This window comes from Primulina huaijiensis, chromosome 7 (assembly GCF_012295235.1).
Source record: "Primulina huaijiensis isolate GDHJ02 chromosome 7, ASM1229523v2, whole genome shotgun sequence".
Taxonomy (NCBI): Eukaryota; Viridiplantae; Streptophyta; class Magnoliopsida; order Lamiales; family Gesneriaceae; genus Primulina; species Primulina huaijiensis.
This window is the reverse complement of record NC_133312.1, coordinates 19,293,164-19,320,100: the sequence shown is the minus strand read 5'-3', so window position 1 is coordinate 19,320,100 and position 26,937 is coordinate 19,293,164. Positions and strand designations below refer to the sequence as shown.

Genomic DNA, 26,937 nt, shown 5'->3' with positions numbered 1-26,937 from the left:
TATGTTTTTAACAACGGTTTTATCGAAAACCGTTGTCTTTTGGGGGTCAAAGACAACGGTTTTTGGGGTCAATGACAACGGTTCTTGGGCAACCGTTGTCGATTAGCGTGGTTTTTGGACAAACAACAATGGTTTTGGAAAACGTTGCAATATGTAGCGACGGCTTTTCAAAAACCATCGCTAAATTTAGCGACAGTTTATAAAAACCGTCGCTAATTTAAAATTAGCAACGGTTTTGAAATAACCGTCGCTAATTTTAGCGACATTTTTAAAAAAACCCGTCGCATGTTTAAAATTAGCGACGGTTTTACAAAACCCGTCGCTAAATTAGCGACTGTATTTTGAAACCGTCGCTAATTTTAGCAACGGTTTAAATCCAAACCGTTGCAAAATTAAAACATGCGACGGTTTCTCAATTACCGTCGCCAATAGCGACGGTTTAACAAAAAATCGTCGCAAACTGTCTATAAATATCACCATTTTCGTTCCATTTTCCTCCACAACACTTAAAAATTTTCTCTTTTACGTCATTTTATCACTTCACACAACACTTAAAATTCTTCTCTCTTACACAATTTTATCACTTTCTCACAACACGTTGAATAAACCGTCGCTAATTTGAACTTTCGACGGTTTAATTAACAGTCGCTAATTTTGAATTTTGGTGTAGTTAATATCTCAATTGATATATTTTGTATAAGAAATTTATTCGTGTTTTAAACTTAATAACATGATACTGAATGCTGAAAAATAAATCGAATATTGCCTCCATACATTGGATATGGAGAACGCCTTGAACACCTTCTTTGAATATTTTCAAATTATATTTGAGAGACTTCTAAAGCACTTGAAACCTAACAATTGATGGTGTTGTGTAACTTTTGGTGTATGCGTCTTTGAGATCAACGTCACTATTTATAAATATTCTCTAATCATAATAAAGAAAGCCGAGATTTGGTGAATTTTGAAAATATTCATTTGGAATATGATAAATAAATCTGAAGATATTTTCTATCTTAATATACATAATATTCTTGATTTTCATTTCTTTGAATATGAGATGTCTCTTATATTTATCTTAATGACATATATTGATTATAATTAAATTATTTTTTGGACTTAAATAAAATAATATTACATTCTCCCACTTGATCTACCTAATTCAAATAAATGAAATAATCAAGAAATCAATCATAACATTCAAAGTTAAGAAACAAATACACGAATCATGGCAATTTTTTCTCTTATACTGAGTGTCGTCTTCCATGTATCATATGTATCATATTTCTTAATATAACTTAATGAATAAAACCAATGCTTCATTCTAGGTCCAACTTTAGCGATATTTACCAAATCAATGAATGTGTACATAAATAACAAAATGTGAAAATATCATAACATAGTTTCACTAACAACCGAATTTGTTCTTATAACAAAAATTACATAGAAGAACCAAGTCTCATACTTTCTACATGATCCTTAAATTTATGTGGTGGCATGCCTTTAGTTAAAAGATCTGCAATCATAAATTCGGTACTAATGTGTTCGATATTTTGTTTTATGCTGAATACTTAATGTTGTGTTTTATTCAACTTCCAATTTTGTTATTCTTAACCATAAAATAGCAATTGAATTGTTACAAAATATCATCAGTGACCTAGAAATAGAATCTACGATTCTAAGTCCCGAAATGAAACTCTTCATCTAAACACCATGTGAGATGGCCTCAAAACAAGATATGAACTCAGCCTCCATAGTGGAAGTAGCAGCTGTAGTTTGTTTTGCGCTTCTCCAAGATATAGCTCCACTATCTAGCAAGAAAATATATACAGAAATGGATTTTATTGAATCAATGCAGCCAACATATTCTGAAACATAGTAGTCAATCACTTCCAAATTCTTAGTTCATCGGAACATAAACATGTAGTCCTTTGTCCCTTGAAGGTATCTCATCACTTTGTTTGCAGCTTTTCAGTGGTTTATACTCGGATTCCTCTAATATCTCCCCAACATTCTAACTATATATGCAATGTCAAGTTCAGTGTAAACATGCGCATACATTAAGCTTCCAACAACATAAGCGTAAGGAATGTTCTTCATTTGTTCCTTTTCAAAGTCATTTTTCGGGCATTTATCCAAATTGAATTTGTCGTCCTTCACAACGAGATCCACGCTTGGTGAATTCCTTCATCTGAAATCTATACACAACTTTGTTGATATAGGTCTTTTAAGACAATCCTAAGATCCCTTGAGATCTATCTCTATGCACCTTCACGTCAATAACATAAGATGAATCACACATATCTTTTATATCAAAGTTTTTAAATAGGAATTATTTCACCTCATATAACAATCCCTTATCATTAATTTCAAGTAATATATCTTCCACATGTAGGATAAGGAGACAAATATTACTCCCACCGTCCTTCCGGTATATACATTGATTCATGATGTTCTCAACGAAACCAAATGAAGAGATAACATCATGAAATTTTAGATACCACTGTCAGAGGCTTGTTTCAATTTATATATAGATTTCTTAAGCTCGCTGTAAAACTCCTGATTTTGTACAATCGTGATCATATCTTTTATTAATATGATTATACTAGGATGGTGTAATCTTGGATATTAATATTTAAATCATTCAGAATATAAGATTTGTTTTAATGTTATCTAAGTTGTGTAGATAATTTTATCGTGTGCAGAATTATGAAGCTCGAAATTTAGATAGTATTATTTATTTTTCAACTTGAAAGTTTGGTAGGAATAAATTTATCTCGATCTAAGGAATTAAAGAAGGATTTTTGAAAATAAGCAGATAAATGTCTAAGATTTAAGTTGATATTGAGATACCGGGAGAAAAGATCAAGCAAGAGATAATAAAATCCCTAGAATTCGAAATCTAACAATATACACGTACTATGCAATTTTCGAAAATTAGGTGGGGAAGGAAGAAGGAGATTTCGAATATCTACCTATATCATGGATATATCATGATTTTAGATTTGATTCATAGTTCAAACGCACTATAATTCTCGATCACGATAGCAGCCAACCCCTATAAATAAGAGGGCCCTAATTTCGAAAATCACACCTCTAAAACACACCAAATTTTCGAAATTGTGCTCTAGTCTCCTTAGGAATTTTCAAACACAGCGAAGCGCTGCCACCGCCCAGCCGTTGAAGTAGGAATTTCGAAATTCCGGTACAAGAACCCTAGTTTTTTGTTGTTCATCAAGAATTTAAAGTAAGTGAGCAAATTTTAAATTTTTAAAATTTTGGGTTATGTGTTTTTCTTTTTAAAGAAAAAATGCGGTCGAACGCCGTCTACGTTTTTTTAAATCTTGTTGCGTTTTTGTAATGACACTGTGAGGATTCCCTGGAAATGGGTGGAATTCCAACATATGGCCCTTAACAGTGGGATAGAACTGTTTTATGGCCTCACCCCCTTAGAGGATTAAAATTTAGGGACTGATATCAGTAAACCATGAAAGGTGAAAAATTACAGTGTTACAATTATATGAATACGATGTTACGATTATGAAAAGCATGCTGTAAATATATGTTATTTTCGAAAATATGAAAAAAAAATTTATGTGGTGTTCGATATTTCCTCCATTTACTGAGTATTCCCAAAATACTCACCCCTTGATTAGTTTACCAGATAAGTCCAAAGAACAGGTAGAAGAAGAAGAATCTGAACAGTTTTGGGGATGGTGATTAGTTTATTTTCGAATTTGGTAGACAGGATTATTTTTGGATTTTAGCAAATTTAAATTTGATGTTTGACTTTTCCGCAAAATTATTTTATTTCAGTTGTAAAGAAAATTGTTTTTTTTAGAAATTATGAATAATAAACTGGTTTTCGGTTTATACTATGCTACGAGGCTGGTTGTTTCAATTGTGTGATTGTTAAACAACGCCGGTGTCAAATCCCGAGTTTCGTGGCGTGACATTTTAGTGGTATCAGAGCCGTCAGGTTCATAATCCGAGTGGAAATAAAAAATCGATTTTCAAAAAAAAAATTTCAGAAATTCGGCCAAACAGAGCCTTCGCGCGCGCCGCCGCGTTTCCTCTGATTCCGGCCGCTTCCGGTACTGTTTCTTTGATCGGAGACCAAATCTAGGACCGCCTCAATGAGACTAACAAAAGCCCTCAAACAATTTCAGATTTCGTGTTCAGGTGCAACTGGAATTTCGGATCTACGATTTTGCGTACGAAACCCTATCGCCGAGTGGTTTTTGGTCCAATTACCCTACCAATCCTACTTCGATTTTCAATTCCTTTTACCCAAACATTATACTATCAATGGGTAACTTTTCCCAACAATCAATTTCGGGATCGGATCGACCAATCGGAAACTCCCAATTTCAAGTGAGTCTACCGAGTTTGAGCGAGTTCCGGCCAAATTAGGTAGTTTTCCGACCGATTCTGTCCGTGCCACCACCGGTTCCGTGATCCTGACCCCTTCGCCGTCATACACCTTTGCTCCGACCATACTCCGGCGAGTCAACCCGGCCAAGTCAGCGAGTCAACCCGCCAGCATACGTCCTTCGATTTTTTCGTAGGAAACTCCGAGTTCGGTTCCGTCAACTGATCTGAAATCCTCTCGATATACTCTTCGAATCCATATGTCTATCTTAAAACTTTTCATTTTGGGAATTTTCGAAAAACTTTTCATTTTCGGTACTTTACTCTATCCTGATATTTTATCACATTTATGATATTTTGAGCATTTTCTTTTTTTGTATTCAGGAAATGTCTCCCCAATTCCGCACTCGTGCCCAAGCTGCCATCCACATGAAGCAGCTTGCCATTGATAATCAGTCGCGCCTAATAAAGCGCCTTAGAGCCAGACTAGGTAAGAGAAGACGGGAGAATGCGACCTTAGCCACAGAGAAAGAGGAAATTCGGACCCAACTTAACAATGCAATCTATCAGAGAGAATTGGTAAGAGGAGATAACATGGATTTGAGGAATGGTATAGAACACGGCTTGTATCGAGAGAAAAAGCTGCATGAAGACATCGACCGATACCGAAAAGAATTTGAAGAAGAAAAACAGCAAAATGCCAGGAGCAAGAAAAGACTGGAGAATTTAAGTGAGGTTATAAGCAGCATTTCAAAGGTGAACCATCATCTGGCTCCACAGGGTGAGGTACTGAAGAACAAGATCAAGCAGAATAAGAGGGATTACGAACTGCGCCACCAGCTTACCATTGATATGTTGGACGAGGCAGAGGCAGACGTTCAGGGGTGGAAGACACAAGTGGCCCAGCTTAATGCAGAGAATGCCCAGCTCACTCATATGGTAGAGCTACTTCAGGAAGGAGAGCCGGAGGAGGAGCCGGAAGAGGAAGAGCCGATAGAGATTGAGGAGCCTATAGCAGCCATTGGGGATGGAGAGATAGAAGATTAGATTAGGATGTCTTAGTGATTTTGTTCTAGGAGTTTATTTTACTTTTTCCGTTGTTGCTATTTTATTCAGTACGACTTTTGTTTCCTTTAGATTGGTCATGTTCTTTCTTTAAGAAATCAATAAAAATTTGTTTTATTTGGTTCATTGATTTCAATTTATTTCAGCACAATCTATTGTATGAACCTTACTCGTACAAATTCTTAGAACTTGCGATGCGATTGTAGGAAATGGCCGGCAGACCCCCGAGACAGAATCGCAACCCGCGTTATGCTAACACCGACCGTGAGGTCAGACAAGAGAACGAGCAAGGGAATGGACCCCCGCCTGCAATCAACTTAAGCCAAGCTGATCTTATGGCCATAGCCACCATTGTAGCGACAACACTGCAAGGGTTGGGAAATCAGAACGTCAATCAGCCACCACCACCTCCACCACCGAACGGAATCAAGTTCAATTATGAATCACTCCGCAAGAATAGATGTTCAATCTTCAGTGGAGCTGCTGACCCTGAAGTTAGCCAGAGCTGGCTAAAAAGTGTAGAGACGCAACTGCGACTATTGGAAGTTCCCGAAGCATTGAAAGTGGACGTGACTGTGCCGTTCCTAGAAGATAAAGCAGGAAAATGGTGGGAAGCAATCTCGCCAGCCATGACAGCTGCAGGACCAATGACTTGGCAGCGATTTCGAGAAGCCTTTCTGAAACAGAATTATCCAGCCGAGGTCAGACTGCAGACACTGAGTGAGTTTGAAAACTTCACTCAAACTCCGGACATGTCGGTTGTGGAATACACCTCCCAGTTTAATGCCCTTGGATCTTATGCTCTGGTAATAATGGCGCACGAAGTTTTGAAGTTGCACCGTTTTAAAAAGAGATTGAACAGCAGGATCCAATCAGCCCTAGCAGTCTACCAACCCGCGAATTTTTCAGAGCTAATGGGTGCAGCTATCCGAGCCGAAACTGACATCCAGCGCAGGGAAAAGGAATTTAAGAACAAAAGGCCCATGACTAGTCAGTCCTCACGCAGTAATCAGACTTTCAAGAAGCCTAACCAGTCCGGTGGACCATCAAAAGGACCTTCGCCTACCTCAAGCTACCAGGATATTAAGCCTTGCCCAACTTGTCACTTACGACACCTGGGAGAATGCCGAAGAAACAGTGGTGTATGCTTCGGATGTGGGAAATCGGGACACCGAATTGCTGAATGTCCTACTGCTGCCAACCAAGCAGCCGGACCCAATAAGGGAACTGGGCCAAATTCAGGAACTAACCCCAACAAGCCAAAGAAAAGCAAGCCTAACGCTAGGGTCTTTGCTATGACTCAAGAAGAGGCCGACGACGCCACTGAAGTCGTGTCAGGTACCATTCTTATTCAAAAAGTGCCTGCTTATGCGTTATTTGATTGTGGTGCCACGCATTCATTTGTATCTAAGAGACTCGCTAAGAAACTAGGACTTAAGCCTGAATTATTAGCCGAACCTTTTCGAATAGCCACACCTACAAATAAGGCCATCGAAACTCACGAGATTCACAGAGACCGTTTAATCAGTATCAGTAATCAGAAATTCAGCGCCGACCTAATACAAATAGTCATGGCCGACTTTGACATCATTCTAGGAATGGATTGGTTAGCAAAAAACAATACAATAGTGGACTGTAAAGGGAAAAGAGTTAAACTTCGAACCCCGAATCAGGAAGAGATCGTGTATCATGGTAAATCCAAGGAACGGAAATCACTCCTTTCCGCTTCCCAAGCATGGAAGGCAATGAAATCCAGAGAAGATATCTACCTAGCAATGTTTAGCGAAGTGCAAGGAGAAGTCGAACTAAATATAGAAGACATCCCAATAGTATGCGAGTTCCCGGATGTCTTTCCAGAAGAACTCCCAGGGATAGTCTCGGACCGCGAAGTTGAGTTCGAAATTAATCTGGTTCCTGGTGCAGCTCCAATTTCTAAAGCACCTTACAGGATGGCGCCAGCTGAACTCAAGGAGTTAAAGGAACAACTCCAAGAATTGCTGGACAAAAAGCAAGTCCGACCCAGTGTCTCCCCATGGAGAGCTCCAGTACTTTTTGTAAAGAAGAAAGATGGGAGTATGAGGTTGTGCATCGACTATAGAGAACTAAACAAGATCACTGTCAAGAACAAGTACTCCCTCCCGAGGATTGACGACCTATTTGATCAGCTTAAAGGAGCCGCAGTCTTTTCTAAACTGGATCTGAGGACGGGATACCACCAACTGAAGGTCAGGGTGGAAGATATCCCCAAAACAGCTTTTCGGAATAGATATGGACATTATGAGTTCACACTGATGCCTTTCGGGCTGGCCAACGCGACTGCAGCATTCATGGACCTAATGCACAGAGTTTTCAAACCATTCCTGGATCAGTTCATAGTGGTATTTATTGACGACATCCTCGTCTATTCTTCCAACGAGAGAGATCATGAAGAGCATCTGCGCATTGCACTTCAGACTTTGAGAGAAAAGGAGCTCTATGCTAAGTTTAAGAAATGTGAGTTCTGGCTAAAGAGTGTATCGTTTTTAGGACACGTAATCTCTGAAGCAGGAGTATCAGTGGATCCCAGGAAAGTCAAGGCAATTACAGAGTGGCCAAAACCTAAGAACGCCACAGACATCAGGAGCTTTCTTGGACTGGCAGGTTATTACAGGAAGTTCGTCGAAGGTTTTTCTTCGATCGTCATACCACTGACGAAACTCACGCAGAAGAATTCCAAGTTCGTCTGGGACGAAGGTTGCGAGAAAAGTTTTCAGACATTAAAAGAAAAGCTCGCATCCACGCCAGTACTAATCTTACCCACAGAAGATAAAGAATTCACCATCTACAGTGACGCATCTAAGGAAGGTCATGGATGCGTGCTCATGCAAGAGGGAAGAGTGATCGCCTACGCATCGAGGCAGTTGAAACAGCACGAGCAAAACTACCCTAGGCATGATCTGGAGCTAGCAGCAGTTGTTTTTGCCTTAAAAATCTGGAGATACTATCTCTATGGCGCCAAGTGCGAAATTTTCACAGATCACCAGAGCCTCAAATACCTGTTCACCCAAAAGGAACTTAACATGAGGCAAAGTCGGTGGATCGAACTACTGAAGGATTATGACTTGACTATAAGTTACCATCCAGGTAAAGCGAACAAAGTGGCCGATGCTCTGAGTCGGAAAAGTGGAAACAAGACCACTCTGGCTTCACTCTGCGCTCGGCCATGTCTGCAAGAGACCGTCAAGCTAAACCAAGACCGAGACCCTGAGCTAAAGAAACTTAAGGGACAAGTGGAAAGTGGGAAGTTGCAAGATCTACAAATCGATGACAAAGGAGTCTTATGGGTGAAAGGACGGCTGTGTGTACCAGACAGTGATAACCTTCGCCAAGAAATACTGTCAGAAGCACACAAGTCCAAATTTTCAGTCCATCCAGGGAGTACAAAAATGTAAAGAGATCTTAAGAGCAATTTTTGGTGGAATGGAATGAAAAGAGACGTGGCAGAATTTGTCGCTAAATGCCAAGTGTGTCAACATGTCAAAGCAGAGCACCAACGACCTGGAGGATTATTGCAACCCCTGGAAATACCTGAATGGAAATGGGAACATATCTCCATGGACTTTGTGGTAGGGTTACCAAATTCAAGGCAAGGGCAGGACGGAATATGGGTAATCGTAGATAGACTTACAAAATCCGCACACTTCCTACCCGTCCGTATGAACTACAATCTGGACAAGTTGGCCACACTGTACATGGATAATATTGTACGACTTCATGGAGTATCAGTGAGCATCCTGTCTGACAGAGACCCAAGATTCGTCTCACGATTTTGGAAGAGCTTCCAAGGAGCCATGGGAACGAAAGTGACACTTAATACGGCCTATCATCCACAAACCGATGGCCAAATCGAGAGGACAATTCAAACTTTGGAAGATATGCTGCGAGCCTGCGCTCTAGAATGCAGTAGCAATTGGAGCAATCACCTACCATTGATCGAGTTTGCTTATAATAACAGCTATCACAGCAGTATTGGGATGGCTCCATACGAAGCTCTGTATGGGAGGAAATGCCGATCACCATTATATTGGGATGAAGTGGGAGAAAAAGCAATAGTATGACCCGAACTCGTACATACAACAATAGACAAGGTTACAGTCGTCCGAGAGAAACTCAAGGCAGCTCAAGATCGACAAAAGAGTTGGGCAGACCTGAAAAGAAGACCAGTAGAATTCAATATTGGCGAGAAGGCCTATGTAAAAGTCTCGCCTATGAAAGGAGTAGTCCGATTCAGTAAAGCTGGGAAGCTGAACCCTCGTTATGTGGGACCCTTTGAAATTTTGGAAAAAGTAGGCACGCTAGCATACAGATTGGCACTGCCACCAAACATGTCTAGAATTCACAACGTTTTCCACGCATCCCAACTACGGAAGTACATCTCGGATCCAAGCCACGTGTTGGAAGCGAAAGTAACTTGGGAGAAGAGCTGAAGTACGAAGAAATTCCCATTAGAATTGTGGATACCAAGGACCAAGTACTAAGACGACGGATCATTCCCTACGTTAAGGTGCAATGGTCTAACCACACAGAAAGAGAAGCCACGTGGGAGCTAGAACAAAGGATGAGGGACCAATACCCGTACCTCTTCACAGACCAAGCCAACCCAAGTTTCGAGGACGAAACTTCCCTAAGGAGGGAGGGATGTAAAATCAGTGATTTTGTACAATCGTGATCATAACTTTTATTAATATGATTATACTAGGATGGTGTAATCTCGGATATTAATATTTAAATCATTCAGAATATAAGATTTGTTTTAAGGTTATCTAAGTTGTGTAGATAATTTTATCGTGTGCAGAATTATGAAGCTCGAAATTTAGATAGTATTATTTATTTTTCAACTTGAAAGTTTGGTAGGAATAAATTTATCTCAATCTAAGGAAATAAAGAAGGAATTTTGAAAATAAGCAGATAAATGTCTAAGATTTAAGTTGATATTGAGATACCGGGAGAAAAGATCAAGCAAGAGATAATAAAATCCCTAGAATTAGAAATCTAACAATATACACTATGCAATTTTCGAAAATTAGGTGGGGAAGGAAGAAGGAGATTTCGAATATCTACATATATCACGGATATATCATGATTTTAGATTTGATTCACAGTTCAAACGCACTATAACTCTCGATCACGATAGCAGCCAACCTCTATAAATAGGAGGGCCCTAATTTCGAAAATTACACCTCTAAAACACACCAAATTTTCGAAATTGTGCTCTAGTCTCCTTAGGAATTTTCGAGCACAGCGAAGCGCCGCCGCCGCCCAGCCGTTGAAGTAGGAATTTCGAAATTCCTGTGCAAGAACCCTAGTTTTTTGTTGTTCATCAAGAATTTAAGGTAAGTGGGAAAATTTTAAATTTTTAAAATTTTGGGTTATGTGTTTTTCTTTTTAAAGAAAAAATGCGGTCGAACGCCGTCTACGTTTTTTTAAATCTTGTTGCGTTTTTGTAATGACACTGTGAGGATTCTCTGGAAATGGGTGGAATTCCAACATATGGCCCTTAACAGTGGGATAGAACTGTTTTATGGCCTCGCCCCCTTAGAGGATTAAAACTTAGGGACTGATATCAGTAAACCATGAAAGGCAAAAAATTGCAGTGTTACAATTATATTAATACGATGTTACGATTATGAAAAGCATGTTGTAAATATATGTTATTTTCGAAAATATGAAAAAAAAATTTATGTGGTGTTCGATATTTCTCCCATTTACTGAGTATTCCCAAAATAATCACCCCTTACAACCTTTCCCAGATAAGTCCGAAGAACAGGTAGAAGAAGAAGAATCTGAACAGTTTTGGGGATGGTGATTAGTTTATTTTCGAATTTGGTAGACATGATTATTTTTGGATTTTAGCAAATTTAAATTTGATGTTAGACTTTTCCGCAAAATTATTTTATTTCAGTTGTAAAGACAATTGTTTTTTTTGAGAAATTATGAATAATAAACTGGTTTTCGGTTTATACTATGCTACGAGGCTGGTTGTTTCAATTGTGTGATTGTTAAACAACGCCGGTGTCAAATCCCGAGTTTCGGGGCGTGACACTCGCACACCAATTGCTCACCATCACTAGATGAAAATCTTATTGGTTGTTTCATATAAACCTTTTCCTCTATATCACCATCGAGAAACACCATTTTTACATCCATTTTTTGCAACTCAAGATCAAAATGTGGAGCTTATGCCATAATTATTCGAAGAGAATATTTCTTATAAAAAGGATAATCAAAATGTGGAAATAATAGCATAATTATTCGAATAGAGTCTTTCTTAGAAAAAAAGATAAAATGTCTCTTTTGAGTTAATCCATTAACAAAGAGTCTTACTTTATATATTTCAATATTTCTTAACTAGTCTTTCTTTGTGTTGAAGACCCACTTACATCCAATGTTCCTCGCACCATTAGGCAACTGAACAAGATCTCAGACTCTTTTGATGTCATCAAATTCATTTCTTCCAAAGGCATCATACCATAATTTCAATTTACTACAACTTATGGCTTGTGAAAATGTTTCAGGGACATTTTCGACTCCTATGTTAAAGTCTGATTCTTGCAGATACACAATATAGTCACTAGAAATTGCTAATTTTCTTATTCTAGTAGATCTTTTTAAATTGTTATCTTGGGGAGCTTCTTGAACAATTTTTTGGTCAACAATCGTTTCTTCTTCCCCATTAACAGTTTGATCGACTAGATTTTCATCAGCATCTTGTGGATCTTGATTAATTGGTTATTCATCACCTAAGTTAAAATGAGTTTGTACAATGTGTTGTATAAATCAAAGTCTTCTAGTGAATCCTTCTCAAGGGGAAGAAAAGGGTGACGCAAGAGTATTTGAAGTCTCCAAACATCCATAAACAAATTTATGTTTATTTATTTATTGCATTTACTTATCATCTCCATTGTTTTAAAGATGCATTGTTTAAGCATTTTATATGTCTTCAAATATCAAAATATTGCATACCAAGTGTTTGATAAAATACTTCGACCAAAATATTTTTACTCATTCAACTTGAATATATTTTAAACGCTTTACAAAATATTTAATTGATTTCTATGAAGGATTATTTCGAGTGTCTTCCACTTGGTTTAAAAACCAAACTCGATTTAATTCATCGGTGTTCAATATTTCAAGAATCGAACAATTGTAGCTCAACGATTTTTTCTCCAAACTGATCCCATCAATTGGTATTAGAGTGGGTTGTTCTTGAAAGAACATTGAAACTGATTTTGATGCTTAAAATTCGAAAATTTCAAATTTTTTGAAACATATATATGCAAAACTGAATTTTCGTACAGTTTGCAGCAATTGTAGGAAAAATGGCATTTATCCTTGCTCGAGTGTCCAAATGATGAACTGCTTTTTGTGTTGCAAACTAGACTCTTAAAGGATTGCAGCGGTATAAAATTTGTAGCCTATCCAAGCTCGAGAAAAAGCATTTTATTCATTGAATGCAGAGCATATGTGATGTAGCAGAAAATGAGCCATGGAGAAAATTGGTTAGTCACTCTTCTAGTTTTATAAATTTCAAACTTTCAAAAATATAGAAGGAGAACTCATTATAATTTTAATGGAGATATTATTTTTAAATATTGAGGAGGAGAAAATTTTGTGCCTAGAATGTTTTGAAAATATGACTTTTTGATTAACACAAAAAGGGGGAGAAATATGTTAGTTGAATCGATTGTTTATCCAAGTTTTGTGATCATAAAAAAAGAGAGATTTTTGGAATATTTCATGTTCAAAATCTTGATTTTGATGTTGACAAAAATTGTTATTGTATTACTTTATTCACATGTGAAGTTGCAAACACATGAAGAAAACTGAAACCAAATTTAGCCAAATTGAATTTCTGGCGAGTTTCGGTGTTTCGATAATATCTCTCAGCTAGATAATTCAAATGACAATCCAACAACTTGACTGATCAGAAAACTTAATTTGGAACAAGTCGTATTGCACATCAGTTGGGCAAAATCATAAGTTATCTAGGCCAAACGAATCGCTGAATGACCAAACTGATGGCAGGAAAACATCAATCAGTTTGGTATGAGCAGTTGCGGTATTTTGGCTATATCTCTCAGATCGGTTATTGGATAGAAACGATTCAGTATGCGTTGAAAAGATAAGACGAGGATATAGAAATCATCTTCAGAAGTCAGAGTCTGAATCGAAGCTTAATATGCTGATAAATGACGATGAAGATACTAGTTCTACACAAACTGAAATCAGCAAGGCTGATTTCAGCACATCAACTGAAACTGAACCAGTTGAGCTACTGACCAGTTGAACTGAACCAGTTGACAAAATTTGACCAGTTTAGGCTCGGGAAAATTTCTAGCAAGGCGAATTAGACTGTTGCAATTTCAGAAACACTATAGAAACTTTCCAAATTGTCATATTGTTGTATCTAATGTATATATCATTGTTGGGGCCTATAAATACAACATCTTTAAGATCAAACAAGAGATTTTGAAGTGGATTCAAAGCATGGGTAGTTAGGATGAATAAATCTACTAGTTGAGAGCACAAGTCTTTATGTGATGATACATTTTGAGATGCACATTGTAAAGGATAAATTCATCACACAAAATGAGAGTTGAACTTCAAAGTTTAGTAGAATGAGCATATGTGCTGTAGTAGAAAATGAGACATGGAGAAAATTGGTTAGTCACTCCTCTAGTTTTATAAATTTCAAACTTTCAAAAATATAGGGGTATAATTCATTATAATTTTAATGGAGAGATTATTTTTAAACATTGAGGGGGGAAAATTTAGTGCTTACAATATTTTGAAAATATGACTTTTTGATTCACACAAAAAGGGGGAGAAATATGTTAGTTAATTCGATTGTTTATCCAAGTTTTGTAATTATCAAAAAGAGGGAGATTGTTGGATCATTTCGTGTTCGCAATCTTGATTTTGATGTTAACAAAACTTATTATTGTATTTCTAACATATTTACTCACGTGTGAAGTTGCAAACACAAGAAAGAAACTGAAACTAAATTTATCTAAACTGAATATCTGGCGAGCTTTGGTGTTTTGATAATATCTCTAGTTGGATGATTCAAATGAAAATCCACCAACTTGACTGATCAGAAAACTTAATTTGGAACAAGTCGTATTCACGTCATTTGGGAAAAATCAGATGTTATCTAGGCCAAATGGATCGCTTAATGACCAAACTGATTGCAGGAAAACAACAATCATTTTGATATGAGAAGTTGCGGTATTTTGGCCATATCTCTCATATCGGTTATTGGAATGAAGCGATTCAGTATGCGTTGAAAAGATAAGACGATGATATACAAATCATATTCAGAAGTCAAAGTCTGAATCGAAGCTCAATATGCTGATAAATGATGATGAAGCTACTGGTTTTGCACAAACTGAAATCAGCAAGGCTGATTTCAGCACACCAGCTGAAACTGAACCAGTAGAGCTGCTGACCAGTTGAACTGAACCACTTGACCAGTTTAGGCTTGGGAAAATGTCCAGAAAGGCGAATTTGACCATTGCAATTTCAGAAACAGTACAGAAACTTTCCAAATGGTCATATTCTTTTATCTAATGTATATATCATTTTTTGGGCATATAAATACAACATCTTGAAGATCAAACAAGAGCTTTTGAATGAGATTCAAAGCATGGGCAGTTAGCATGAAAAAATCTGTTAGTTGTGAGCACAAGCCTTTGTGTGAGGATACATTTTGAGATGTACACTGTAAAAGATAAATTTCTCACACACGATCACTCACACATATACATGAGAGTTGAACTTCAAAGTTTAGTTGAGAGAGTCTTCACACAAAGATATTAAAGATTATGTTTGTAGTTTTGGCATAAGAGACGTTAATTTTGGCATAAGAGACGTTAAACATTATACGGATTGTGAGGTTGCGGCCTACGTTGAAACAAGTTTGTACAAGGTGTTGTATAAATCAAAGTCTTCTAGTGAATCCTTGCCCAGCGGAAGAGAGGTGACATATGAGCATTTGAAGTCTTTGAACATTCATAAACAAATTTGTGTCTATTTATTTATTGTATTTACTTATCATCTTCATTGTTTTAAAGATGCATTGTTGAAGCATTTTATGTGTTCTTCAAATACTAAAATATTACATATCAAGTGTTTGATAAATACTTTAGTCAAAATATTTTTACTCATTCAACTTGAATATATTTTAAATACTTTACAAAATATTTAATCGGTTTCTACGAATGATTATTTCGAGTGTCTTCCGCTTGGTTTGAAAACAAAACTCGATTTAATTCATCGATGTTCAATATTTCAAGAATCGAACTATTGTAGCTCAACGATTTTCCCTTAAACCGACCACATCACAAGGTATTTGTGACATGGATTGTAGAACACGAGTCAATTCATCATGTATTATAAATCATATTAAACAATTATATTCATAACAAATAAATGAAATAAAATACATTTCTTTTCAAACCATTCTTTAAATTTGGTGCAATCCTTCTTCAAGTATTTTCAATCGAGCCGCTATGTTCCTCATCTTCATGATGTAATATCGCACACCTTTCATATTTCAGAGGCTTCATGAAGAGAACACCATAATTAGGGTGCTGGCAAGGGCTTTGTCCGAAGTTTCGAAGTGTTCATCAATTGCCTTAAGCAAGTCCTTGACTTTTTCATGCCCCTCAATTGAACCACGAATGCCAACAGAGATCTAGGACTTTATGAACATAACACAGAAACAATTAGATAGCTTCCACTTTTCATAAAGACCAACCTCGTCCGGTTTGTTGAAATCATCTATGACATGTGGTTCATTTTTCCTCATGACACAATTAGTATCCATCCACCCTAACCGAAAGATAACGATTTCCTTCAAGATTTTTTAATTATCTCCCTTTGATTTCAGGGATATCAACTTGCTAGGATCAGTTAATACAGTTAGAGTGTTTAGAAGGAGGGTTGAATAAACACTCTATTTTTTTTAAAGTATGAATCAATCTTTTATTCGACTGATCCTGAAATCTTGTTTGTCGATATAAATCAGTCAACTAATAATAGCACAAAAATAGACTGAAATATAGATTGAATACTGAGTGTATGATACTGCAAAAACTGAATAGATAATGAACTAGGACACACAAATTTTATGGATGTTCGGAGTCGTCAAATACTCCTACGTCACCCTTTCTATCTCAAGGATAGGTTTTTCACTAAAAGACTTTGATGTATCACAAAAAATTGTAATAATCCACTTCAGTTGGACTTATATACTTCCAAAATGAAACTCTTAGTTTTTCAAATTCCTTACAACGAATAACTGATTCGCTTTTAACAAGTACCCTGAATGCTACGAATTAGTACAATGAAAATAAGAGTGTAATTGTGCGATTTGTAGATTTAGAAAGTGCTCGAAGAAAGTATCGCAACTGATCAATGATCGACGATAGTGTGTTTAGTAAGTTCACCAACCTTCTTCAACTGAGTCGATCAGCTATAAATAGTCTTCGATCTCACATTAAATGAATTTAATAACAAATATCCATTGAATCTCGTTTAGTTCAAGATGTTGACTTTATCTGACAGTGGTATGAAATATCATATTGTTCTGCTCTGTTACATCTGTTCTGCTTGTTTACAAACTGTCAGTCTGTCGGCTGTTGTTACTACAACTGATGTCGTGGCTAACTGATCAAAAGTCAACTGATCTGCGGATCAGTTTAGCTAGACATTTTCAGTTCAAAATGATGTCCTTTCGGTTTGGGATAATTCAGTTGATGAAGATTTTTCCAGTTCACTTAAGCAAATTCTTCAATTCTAATTATCAATTCGTTAATTGAACTTTATGTCATCGGTTTTAAATCTTCTTTCAGTTACGATTTGTTATTCTCTTGCGGATTTAATTGTCAAACTCTGAAACTTATAACATTTTAACACAACTTATATCAGATAAATTAACAGGTTGTACTGCAAGAAATTTAATAAACATTCTTATTATTAAAAAAAAAATTTGAAGAAAATTTCATGTTTTACCCAATGTAAATAATGTAATAAAAATCTAGTAAAATAAAACTTGTATGTAGGATAAATTTTTAATTAAATTAGATTTTATGCAACTTTATAATAAAACTATCAAAATAAATTTTCTTAACTCCTGTAAATAAATTAAGAAAAATTATTTTGAAATTTTATCTTAATTAATCACATAAATATAATAAAAGTCAATGTAGGATAAAATTTATTGTATTTACATAATTAATTATAGGATAGAATTTATTGTATTTACATAATTAATTAAAAATTTTGATCATAATAAGATCGAATCCACTTAATGTATAATTTTGCATAATTATCGGTAATGTGGTTAAACCTTAATTATTTAAAATTATTATACGGTTCAATGAACAAAATTTTGGCTTCACTTAATTTTTTATATAATAATTATTATTAACACAATCAACACTTGCCAAAAATGATCTCATGAAAGATTGGTAGGGCTACGACCTCTTTACAAACAAAACTCCTTAGACAGTGCAACGTTCTCAGGATGACTAATGGGCTCTAAGGCCTAGCATCAACATCTAATCTGTGAAAAACTCTCTCACATCATGTTTTCATATGTATTTCATAATTATTATGACTTAATTATCCATATCATGGATCTTTATAAGACAAAATTTTAGCTTAATTTCTTCATGAAAATCATGGACCCAAATATAATTTAATATGAACAAGTTCCTCATTTGCATAAAAAAATTTGACATAATTTTTAATTGTGTGCAGTATAAGGAAATAAATCACAATTTTTGACATATCTTATCCAAATAATTTAAACATATAAAATATCCATGATTTTGAAAAAATAATATTTCAAACGATCAAAAATTTTAAAGAATCGAAATTTTAAAATATTGTACATGCCAAACAATTCCTAAAATTTCGAAATTAAATACCCTTAGCCCTAAATCCGATTTGCAACGCTGCCACCTTCTTCGACGAAATCACCGGCCATCGACCATCTCTCGTCCACGGCCAACCAATTTTTGACCATTCCATGCACCCGAAAAATTCCTGCAACTGGCTTGAAAATTGAAAAATCTTCCCAAAATCGTGCAGAACAAGTGATCTGATTATTCCAAATTCTGACCAGATTACGCGATTCACGGTCGTTTGTTAGTGTCATCGTGATGGGACATCCTGACGATGCTTTCCCTTCCATAGCCGCTCCATGAATGGTTGGAGATTGCTCGGATTCTGGGCCAATTTGGAAAGAAAATTGCATAATCTGAAGATGTGGTTCTCCGGCCTCCACCTCATCTTAATACTTCGGCCTCTGATACCCTTGTCCCACATCTTAAAAATTGAAATTTTAAAATGAGTTTATAATGGCTTACAATGGATTTCTATCGCAACTTGGGTTAATCATTTTCGTAAAGCGAGGATGAATGCGAAGTAGTTGCTATATGATCCCATTGTACAGTCACGCAGGCGCGGGCCCAGACTCAGGGCGTGACAGAATGGTATCAGAACCGATCACCGGTATGAAACACCGGGAAATAAGTGCTATGCGGGGCAAAGTGCTACGTGCATGGGAGCCACCTCTTGAACCTGCGGGACAAAGTGCTACATGACGGGAGCTACCTCTTGAACCTGTAGGAGCCACCTCTAGATTCTTGGCGTTGGTGGATCGAGGGTTCAGGCCGAGACGAGGACGTCGTGTTCTGAAGGAGGGGTGATTGTGATACCCTTGTCCCACATCTTAAAAATTAAATATTTAGAATGAGTTTATAATGACTTACAATGGATTTCTATAACAACTTGGGTTAATCATTTTCGTAAAGCGAGGATGAATATGAAGTAGTTGCTATAGGGGCTCATTGTACAGTCACGCAGACGCGGGTCCGGGCTCGGGGGTGACACGACCAGTGGTGCAGTTTTTGTCGCCTTGACTATGCTATCAGCCAGAGCTGGATTTCGTACGGGGTCGATTTTGTTAATTGAAAACTAGGGTTTTTTTTGTCTCTTTTTGGTTTAATTTCGAAAATTATACAAAAATTAAAAAATTGAATTTTTAAAAAAAAAAAATTTCTTATTCGTATCAAGGCAGAAGTGAAACTTGCCCTGACACTAAATGTAAGAAATTTATTCATGTTTTAAACTTAAGAACATGATACTCAATGCGAATAAATAAAACGATTATTATATTCATCCATTAAATATGAAGAATGCCTCGAATACCTCGTTTGAATTTCTTCAAGTTCTTTGAGAGTCTTCTAAGCACTCCAACTTCACACTTGACGGTGTTGTGTAACTTTTGGTGTGTATGCTTAGGACCTGAAACGCCACTATTTATAGATGTAATTAAAGCAAATCCCCTCAAGGACACACTTCAAATCCATGGAGAATTGAGAAGTAGAACGTGGAGGGTGAATATAATTTAATTGGATCAGAGATCCGACCCGTAATTTCCAACAGTATGATTGACATTAATGGAGAATTTGTTTCATTCATTTAAGAAGATAGGTAAAGATACAAATTTTAACCAACACAATAAATTCCTGTTTGTTAAGTACAATTATATATAAAAAAATCTATTAGATATATAAAAGTGCATATCGAAGCCGATCATCTCTATATATACCTAACTATATAAACACACATTTATATATATAAACCGAACGATTCGAAACAAACACATCGACATATAGGTTCTTCCGATTCCCTCATTCGATCGAAATCGAACAAAATTATCGGACAAAATAAATATAAGCACAAATCTAATTAAAATTTAATTCACAAGTACACACATTTACAAAATGAGAATTGACAATGAGTTATTGAATAAACTTTTTGTAAAGGAGACATGCATGTTACTCCTTTGGCCTAGTCAGTTAATATTCAATAAATACAATAAAACCCTTATCCATGCACGTTAGGGGAAAAATAATATATAAATAAAAAAAACTAAAATAAAATAATAATAAAATNGACATATCACGTGATCCCATGCACCCATTAAGAAGACCATTATTCCTCCTCCACTACTGCGGCGGTCCGGTGGGGCTGGTGTCGTTGCCCATCTTCTTCATGCTTTGTTCATGATATATTTTTCTCAGTCTCTCTATCTCCTTCTTCAGTGCCTCTTGATGAGCTGCAATTATTATCATGAAATTAATCAACTAGCTAGAGACATGCATTTAAATAAAGTTTTTTTTTTAAAAAAATAAATTTTAATATATAAGCATTACCATCTTTAAAAATTTTGTCTTGAGCCAATGCTGCTATCCGCTGCTTAAGTGCACTATTATCCACATTGAGAAGGAGCCTCTGATGGTCCAAAAATGCAACCTTTGGGGACAATGCCGACACTTCGGTCTGCGTATTTCCGTTTTATGAATTATGTAATCAAAATCAATTTTTGTTTGTACATCGAAAAAAGAGAGATATGAACCTGCAATGTTGTTACACTCCTTTCAAGTTCAGAAATGTATTGCAATTTCCTCACTCTTGACCTTTGAGCTGATTGCCGGTTAGCCAAGATTCTGATTAAGATTAATGTAGATGAAGTATATAAATTTAAAGTTAAAATTTAATCTTCAAAATGGATTAATGATGAAATTAATTAAGAAAATGGATTATAATGAAATTAAGGAACTTAAATTTGATAAGTAATAAATGATGTTTGTAGAAAGGTAGTGAGTGCATGGAGAAATCAAAGTAACTATTTTCACCTCTTGATTCTTTTGGGATCAGCGTTGTTTCCGTTCCCAGATGCGCTGTCACAGGATTTACCAGGCGGCGGCGACTCCTCCTGTGGTTTAAAGCATGAATTATCCTCTTCCCCGGGCTCATTCTTTGGCTGCAAACGGTGGATCTCCGGGGGGGTTTCCTTAGCTTCGTTTTCGCTGTTCTGACCCGACGGCGTCGACGGATCGGAGTGAGATCCCGAGGCAGGACCTGCGGCCTCGACATCATCGGAGAACATGCTCCGGAGCTGTTCGTCGTCCAGCTTCTCGAACCTATAGTTATTATTCGTGGCGTTGGAACTATGGGTCTCCTCCAAGAACGGAGGAGCCTCCACGAATGCAATGGGGTCGCTCACTGTTCGCCGGTGAGCGTTGCGGCGGGTGGTGGAGAAGTCGAGGAAATCATCCACCCAAGAACTGTGCGCCGTGGCGGAGGTGGGCAGCGGGGGCATCACTTGGAAGGAAAACGGCGGCCAATTCTGAGACATTGCGATCGGAGCTTTGGGCGGTAGTTGTTCCATGCATTAATTAATACAAATTAGCAATAAGACCAACAGCAATTAAGGTAAGATATGTACAAGATTTAGCAAAATACTTTCAATGTTTAGGGAAATTTTGAGTGATGTTCATGTTTAGGGACAAATGTGCAGAATGATATATCTATATATATATAAGGGTGTACTTGCCAGTTGCAACCGGCCATTCGTGAAATGGCTACCAGCGTCCCAATAGGTAAGTTAAAAAAAGTAAGAGTGAGATATAAAATATTTAAAAAATAAGGAGTCTGATTTTTTTTAAAAAAAAAAAGAGTTGACTTTTGATTATTATACTAACAGCAATTAAACTTAATTNCAGAAACAAGGAGTCGACTTTTGATTATTATACTAACAGCAATTAAACTTAATTAATTCTTTTTTTTTCTTCTCGATCGACACACATCTTCTCTCAATTAAAATTTACGAGTCTTTTTCCCCAAATCGAGATATTGAATAGACCCAACAATCAATGATCGACCATTGTTTGGTCGACCAATTGTTGGTCGACCATTGCTTTGGTCTTTACCAAAAGCTTTGGTCAAAGAATTGTTGGTCGACCAAATTGCTTTGGGCTTTGACCAGACCAACATGTTGGTCTTTGATCAAATCAATGATCGATCATTGGTCGACCAAAAGTTTGGTCGATTCACGCTTGTGTCGACTAAAACGTGGTCAAAATTTTCTTTTTCAATCAGTCGATCGATCAACGAAAATAAACAATAAATCAAAATAAATGTTAATATTATCAGATTATTAGTCATTACGTCGATTTGTGTTGAGAATTATAATCGGAAAGGAAATGAAAATGGGGTCGACGGACAGGATTTAGGTTGAGTCGACTGATGAGAATAAATTACGTTTTTAAAATAAATGTATATATATAATCAAATTTAATGATGTATTTACCCTTAAAACACAGAGACATTTAAGTAAATTGAGTCATGGTTCCTTTTTTTTAAATACTTCAGAATGCACTCCCTTTTCCCCAAATTTCCCTCCCAATAACTTATTGTTAAATAAAGAAATAAATTAGGATTATTGTTATATTTAATAATGTTTCGAATACTGATTAAGAATAGAGAAAAATTGATTCTTTTCGAATTATTGTTTAAATGTTTGATAACTGTCTACATTGATTTTGTTATTTCATATAATTTCGTTTATGATTTTAAGTTTTGTGTTGTTTTTATATATTTAGTTTTCACTACTCACATATTATATTAAATAAAAAAAATATATTTTTTTATATAAAATTAAGTTTTCCAACTTTATAAAAGAGTACTGTCATCGAGAAATAGGTATATTATATTGATTATCCATAAATTAATATTAATATTACGTATCTTAATTAGAACTTCAATTTAAATATTTTTTTAGCATGTTCTAAAAATCATTAAAATTTTTAATCAAAATTTATTCATCTAATAAATGACAAATTTAATTTTTTGAAAAATATTTATTTATTGTTTTAAATTTTGATAGAAAAAATAATATATGATTTTTGGATATCTTTTCTATTTTGTTTATTAGTAAATGTTTCACTCAGTCAAGATAAAGAAGCCAATTTAACAACAAAAAGTTGTGATTCTCGTTTNATCGTTTGTCTTTAATTTTGTGTAGACGTATGTAAGCAAACATCAGAGAACATGGGATCATGAGGTTTGGTTTTGGATATGTTAATTAATATTTTGTTTTTTCATTGTTGCTCAATTTGAGGTCCAAAGCTTTGAGAGTTAAAATTATTTTTAGTCCACCTTGAGTGTTAAATTACATTTGTTTAATATGCACTTGTGCAAATAAATAAATATATATATACATGCATAATTTTGATAAGTTGCTCATCAATCATGTTCATTTTTGTGTCAATTACTGATATATAATTGTAGGACCGAGCGCTTTACCAAAATCTATAACTGGTGGTAATGGTACAACTTAATCTTTTAAACAGTACAACAGTTCAAGCACCACGGTTCAATCGTTTTACCAAGCAAAGACAAATATTGTCCACAACAATCTCTTTCTCAATAATTGCACTTTTTGCAATCAATGATAATCGAACCCGTAACCTTGGTTCTGATACCAATTGTAAAACAGAACGCTTGCCGCTTTACCAAAAGCTATAGCTGATGGTAATTGTACAACTAAAATCTTTTAAACCGCACAGCAGCTCAAACACCACGTTTCGATCGCTCTATCCAGTAGAGACAATTATTGCACCCAACAATAATAATGACCAAAATTATAATTAATCCGAAATTTCCTAGTCTCTAGTTTGATGTTGGCCAAACCCATGATGTATAATTTGTGACATGAGGATTAAAAAATAATAGATATAATTCTATTTTAAGAGAATATATATTCATTGCCACCATGTTAGTTCTCAACGTATAAAATGTCATGGTCCAAGAAAATTATAGGAAAAAATTCTCGTTAGATTGTCCTACAGATCAATTTTATTGGATGAATATCTGATCCAATCTAATTCAACTCATAAAAAAATACAACTTTTTATGATAAAAATATTATTTTTCACAATAATTATAAATCGAGTCAATCGGCCTCATCACACAATAGACTTATTAAAGAAAATTTGATATAATCAATAATTTTCATTTTAAAATAATAATAATAGTCAAATCCACTAATTTTTTATAATTAGGTGGTCCCAAAGGTAATAAGTTGAGAAAAAAAAGTTAGAGCTTGTTTGAAGATAATAGGTCACATGGGGAGTGGGGGGAATAGCACAACACAGCTAGCAACAGCTGGTGTGGACTCAACGGTTTCAGCGGAAAGTAGAAATAGTTTAATTGCTGGGGAATCAGCCACCACGTGCCCATGTGGCCTTTTCCTGCCATGTCACTCGACCCGATCGACTTCAATCATTATTTTAATCAACTTTTATAAATTATTATTCATTTTTTCCTTTACATTATATATATATATATATATGCTACACACCTACCGTGCACACTTATGTGAGCACCGATGAGGTGTCGCTCACCCATTGGATACACAATTTTTCTAGATTTCATCACATCAATGGGTGAGTGACACCTCATCGGTACTCACATAAGTATGCACAGTAGGTATGCAGCATATCAAAACTATATATACGGACTCATGGTACAATATAACACATCCCGGTTCGATGATGCCATACTCTAGGATTTGTAATGTCCATAAAGATTGTTGGGTCATTCGTTAGATCGAATTCATGATGATCGTCTTTTTTCAATACTTACTTAAAATATCTGAATCACAAATCAATTTCAAGTGTATTTTGAATTTCTTTACTGTTGATCGAATAAATCATTCATTCTTGGAAACACTTTATGTAAATGTCGGTAATTTATGCATAACCCTATTGTCGCATCTTTTTTTTCGGCAAAGAGTATCCGCGCTCGGCGCTTTCTACGTTGATGCGCTAGGGTGTAGGTATCCTTTGTTAGGCAAGTCTTGCTATTGGGTCTTTAGCTCTCATATAACTCCGATGGTGCCATTCGATACGGAATTTTCGATGTCAGGCTCATCTTTGGTGCTAGTTCCATTGCAAGTCCAGATTATAAATCATTTTTACCACATAATTATCAAATAATTCACACATATATTTTCTTTTGGAACCATATTCGTATCTTAAGAAGAACGTTTGCAATCCGAAATCCCTAAAGAATTGGTTGATATACAAGTGGATTAAAAAAAAAGTTAGAAATAAAAATAAACCCATGTGAATTGTTTGCAGTCCCCACTAAAATAAAATAACATGGAGAGGTATGTGTGCGTTCCTCTTCCCTCCATATGTCTCTTTCACATAAATTCCCCAATTGGGAGACACTAATAATCATTAGTAAAAACTCGAAGTTATTTTAATTATTACATTTAGATGCACTCTTCAATTTATTTATTTTTTCCCTCAAAATTTTGGAGAAATTAAAAAAAATTGTTCTAAAAACAAATAAGTAGATTTTGGTCTAGACAGCATGAGATAGTTTATCATGTGTCGTAGGAACGAGGGCACTATAAAAATATGTAAAACCCTAATAAATGGGAACTTTTGATATATGTTTTGTGTGTATCATTTTGCCACTTTGATTCTCGTCAAAGTTATGATTTAACATAGAAGTTTTTTTTTTTAAAAAAAACTAACTTGTCCAATTTTTTAGTTTTAATCAATTAAATTGTAAAATTTTGTTTTTGTGCACTACATTTTAATTTTTGGCTAATTTGGTTCAATTATTAACGTGATACCAGACACATCAGAATTTCTCGGTGCTACGTAAGTAATCTGACGAAATATTACTAAAAGAAAAAAAAATTAAGTTATTGAACCAACTAAACTTTTAATACTTGATGGACTAAAAAAGTTATTTTCCTTTTAACAAAGTATCTTTCAGTAATTTATATTGAAACATTAGTCTTTTGTCTTTCTACATTAGTATTCTCACGAAAAATTATTAAAATTGCTTCTGTATAAACACTTTTGTGTTTAAAATATTTTTTGTGCTAAGCTTCTGATTAGTAAAACATTTTGCTTTTGAATAAACCCTTATCAAATTAGTAGTTTGCACACATTTTAGAAGCAAAAAAACTTGAAATTTGAAGTGTTTATTCAACCTCCTTTTCTAAACACTTCATCTATCTTAACAAGTAGTATCAAAGCGAGTTTATCTCGTTCTAGAACATGCATATATACATGACATCCTTCAGCAAGATTCCTATGTTCTTAAAATAAGACTTCGGTGACTAGAAGATAAGAATGAAAGTTCATCTTGTAGCACAAGACGATGATATGTGGTATGTCATTACTGACGGTCCCACTAAAATCATGAAAGTCAATCCAAAATGACTGTAACGGAGGGTGCTCCACAAATGCTGGAAAAACACAGAAGCGACTGAACTAGCGAAGAAAAAAAAAGCAAATCTGGATAATATAGCCAATGATATTATGTACATGACCAATGACAAGAACACCTTCAGCAAAATGAATATGGTTCTTATGCAAAATAAATATGGGAAAAGTTGATCCAGATATGTGAAAAAAATGACCATAGAAAGGAGAATAAACTTTTTGTAGCAATGAAGAAGTTTGAAAATGTTAAAATGAAGAATGTACAATCTCTAGATGATTTTGATGAAATATTTAGCAACATTACCAACGAGTTAGCGGCTCTGGGCAACAAAAAAATTTCTCTCAAGTTTAT

The 26,937-nt window shown here is 35.5% G+C and overlaps 1 protein-coding gene across 1 annotated transcript; it reads right to left on the bottom strand.

Moving 5' to 3' along the window:
* Positions 1-20,219: 20,219 nt before the first annotated feature.
* LOC140981096 (basic leucine zipper 34-like) lies at positions 20,220-21,889 on the bottom strand. Its single transcript, XM_073447352.1, has 4 exons — positions 21,189-21,889; positions 20,909-20,999; positions 20,706-20,832; positions 20,220-20,608 (listed from the first exon to the last, which is right to left on the bottom strand). The coding sequence occupies exons 1-4, from the start codon at positions 21,722-21,724 to the stop codon at positions 20,499-20,501; spliced, it is 864 nt and encodes a 287-aa protein (XP_073303453.1). The 5' UTR covers positions 21,725-21,889; the 3' UTR covers positions 20,220-20,498.
* Between the last annotated feature and the right edge of the window lie 5,048 nt (positions 21,890-26,937).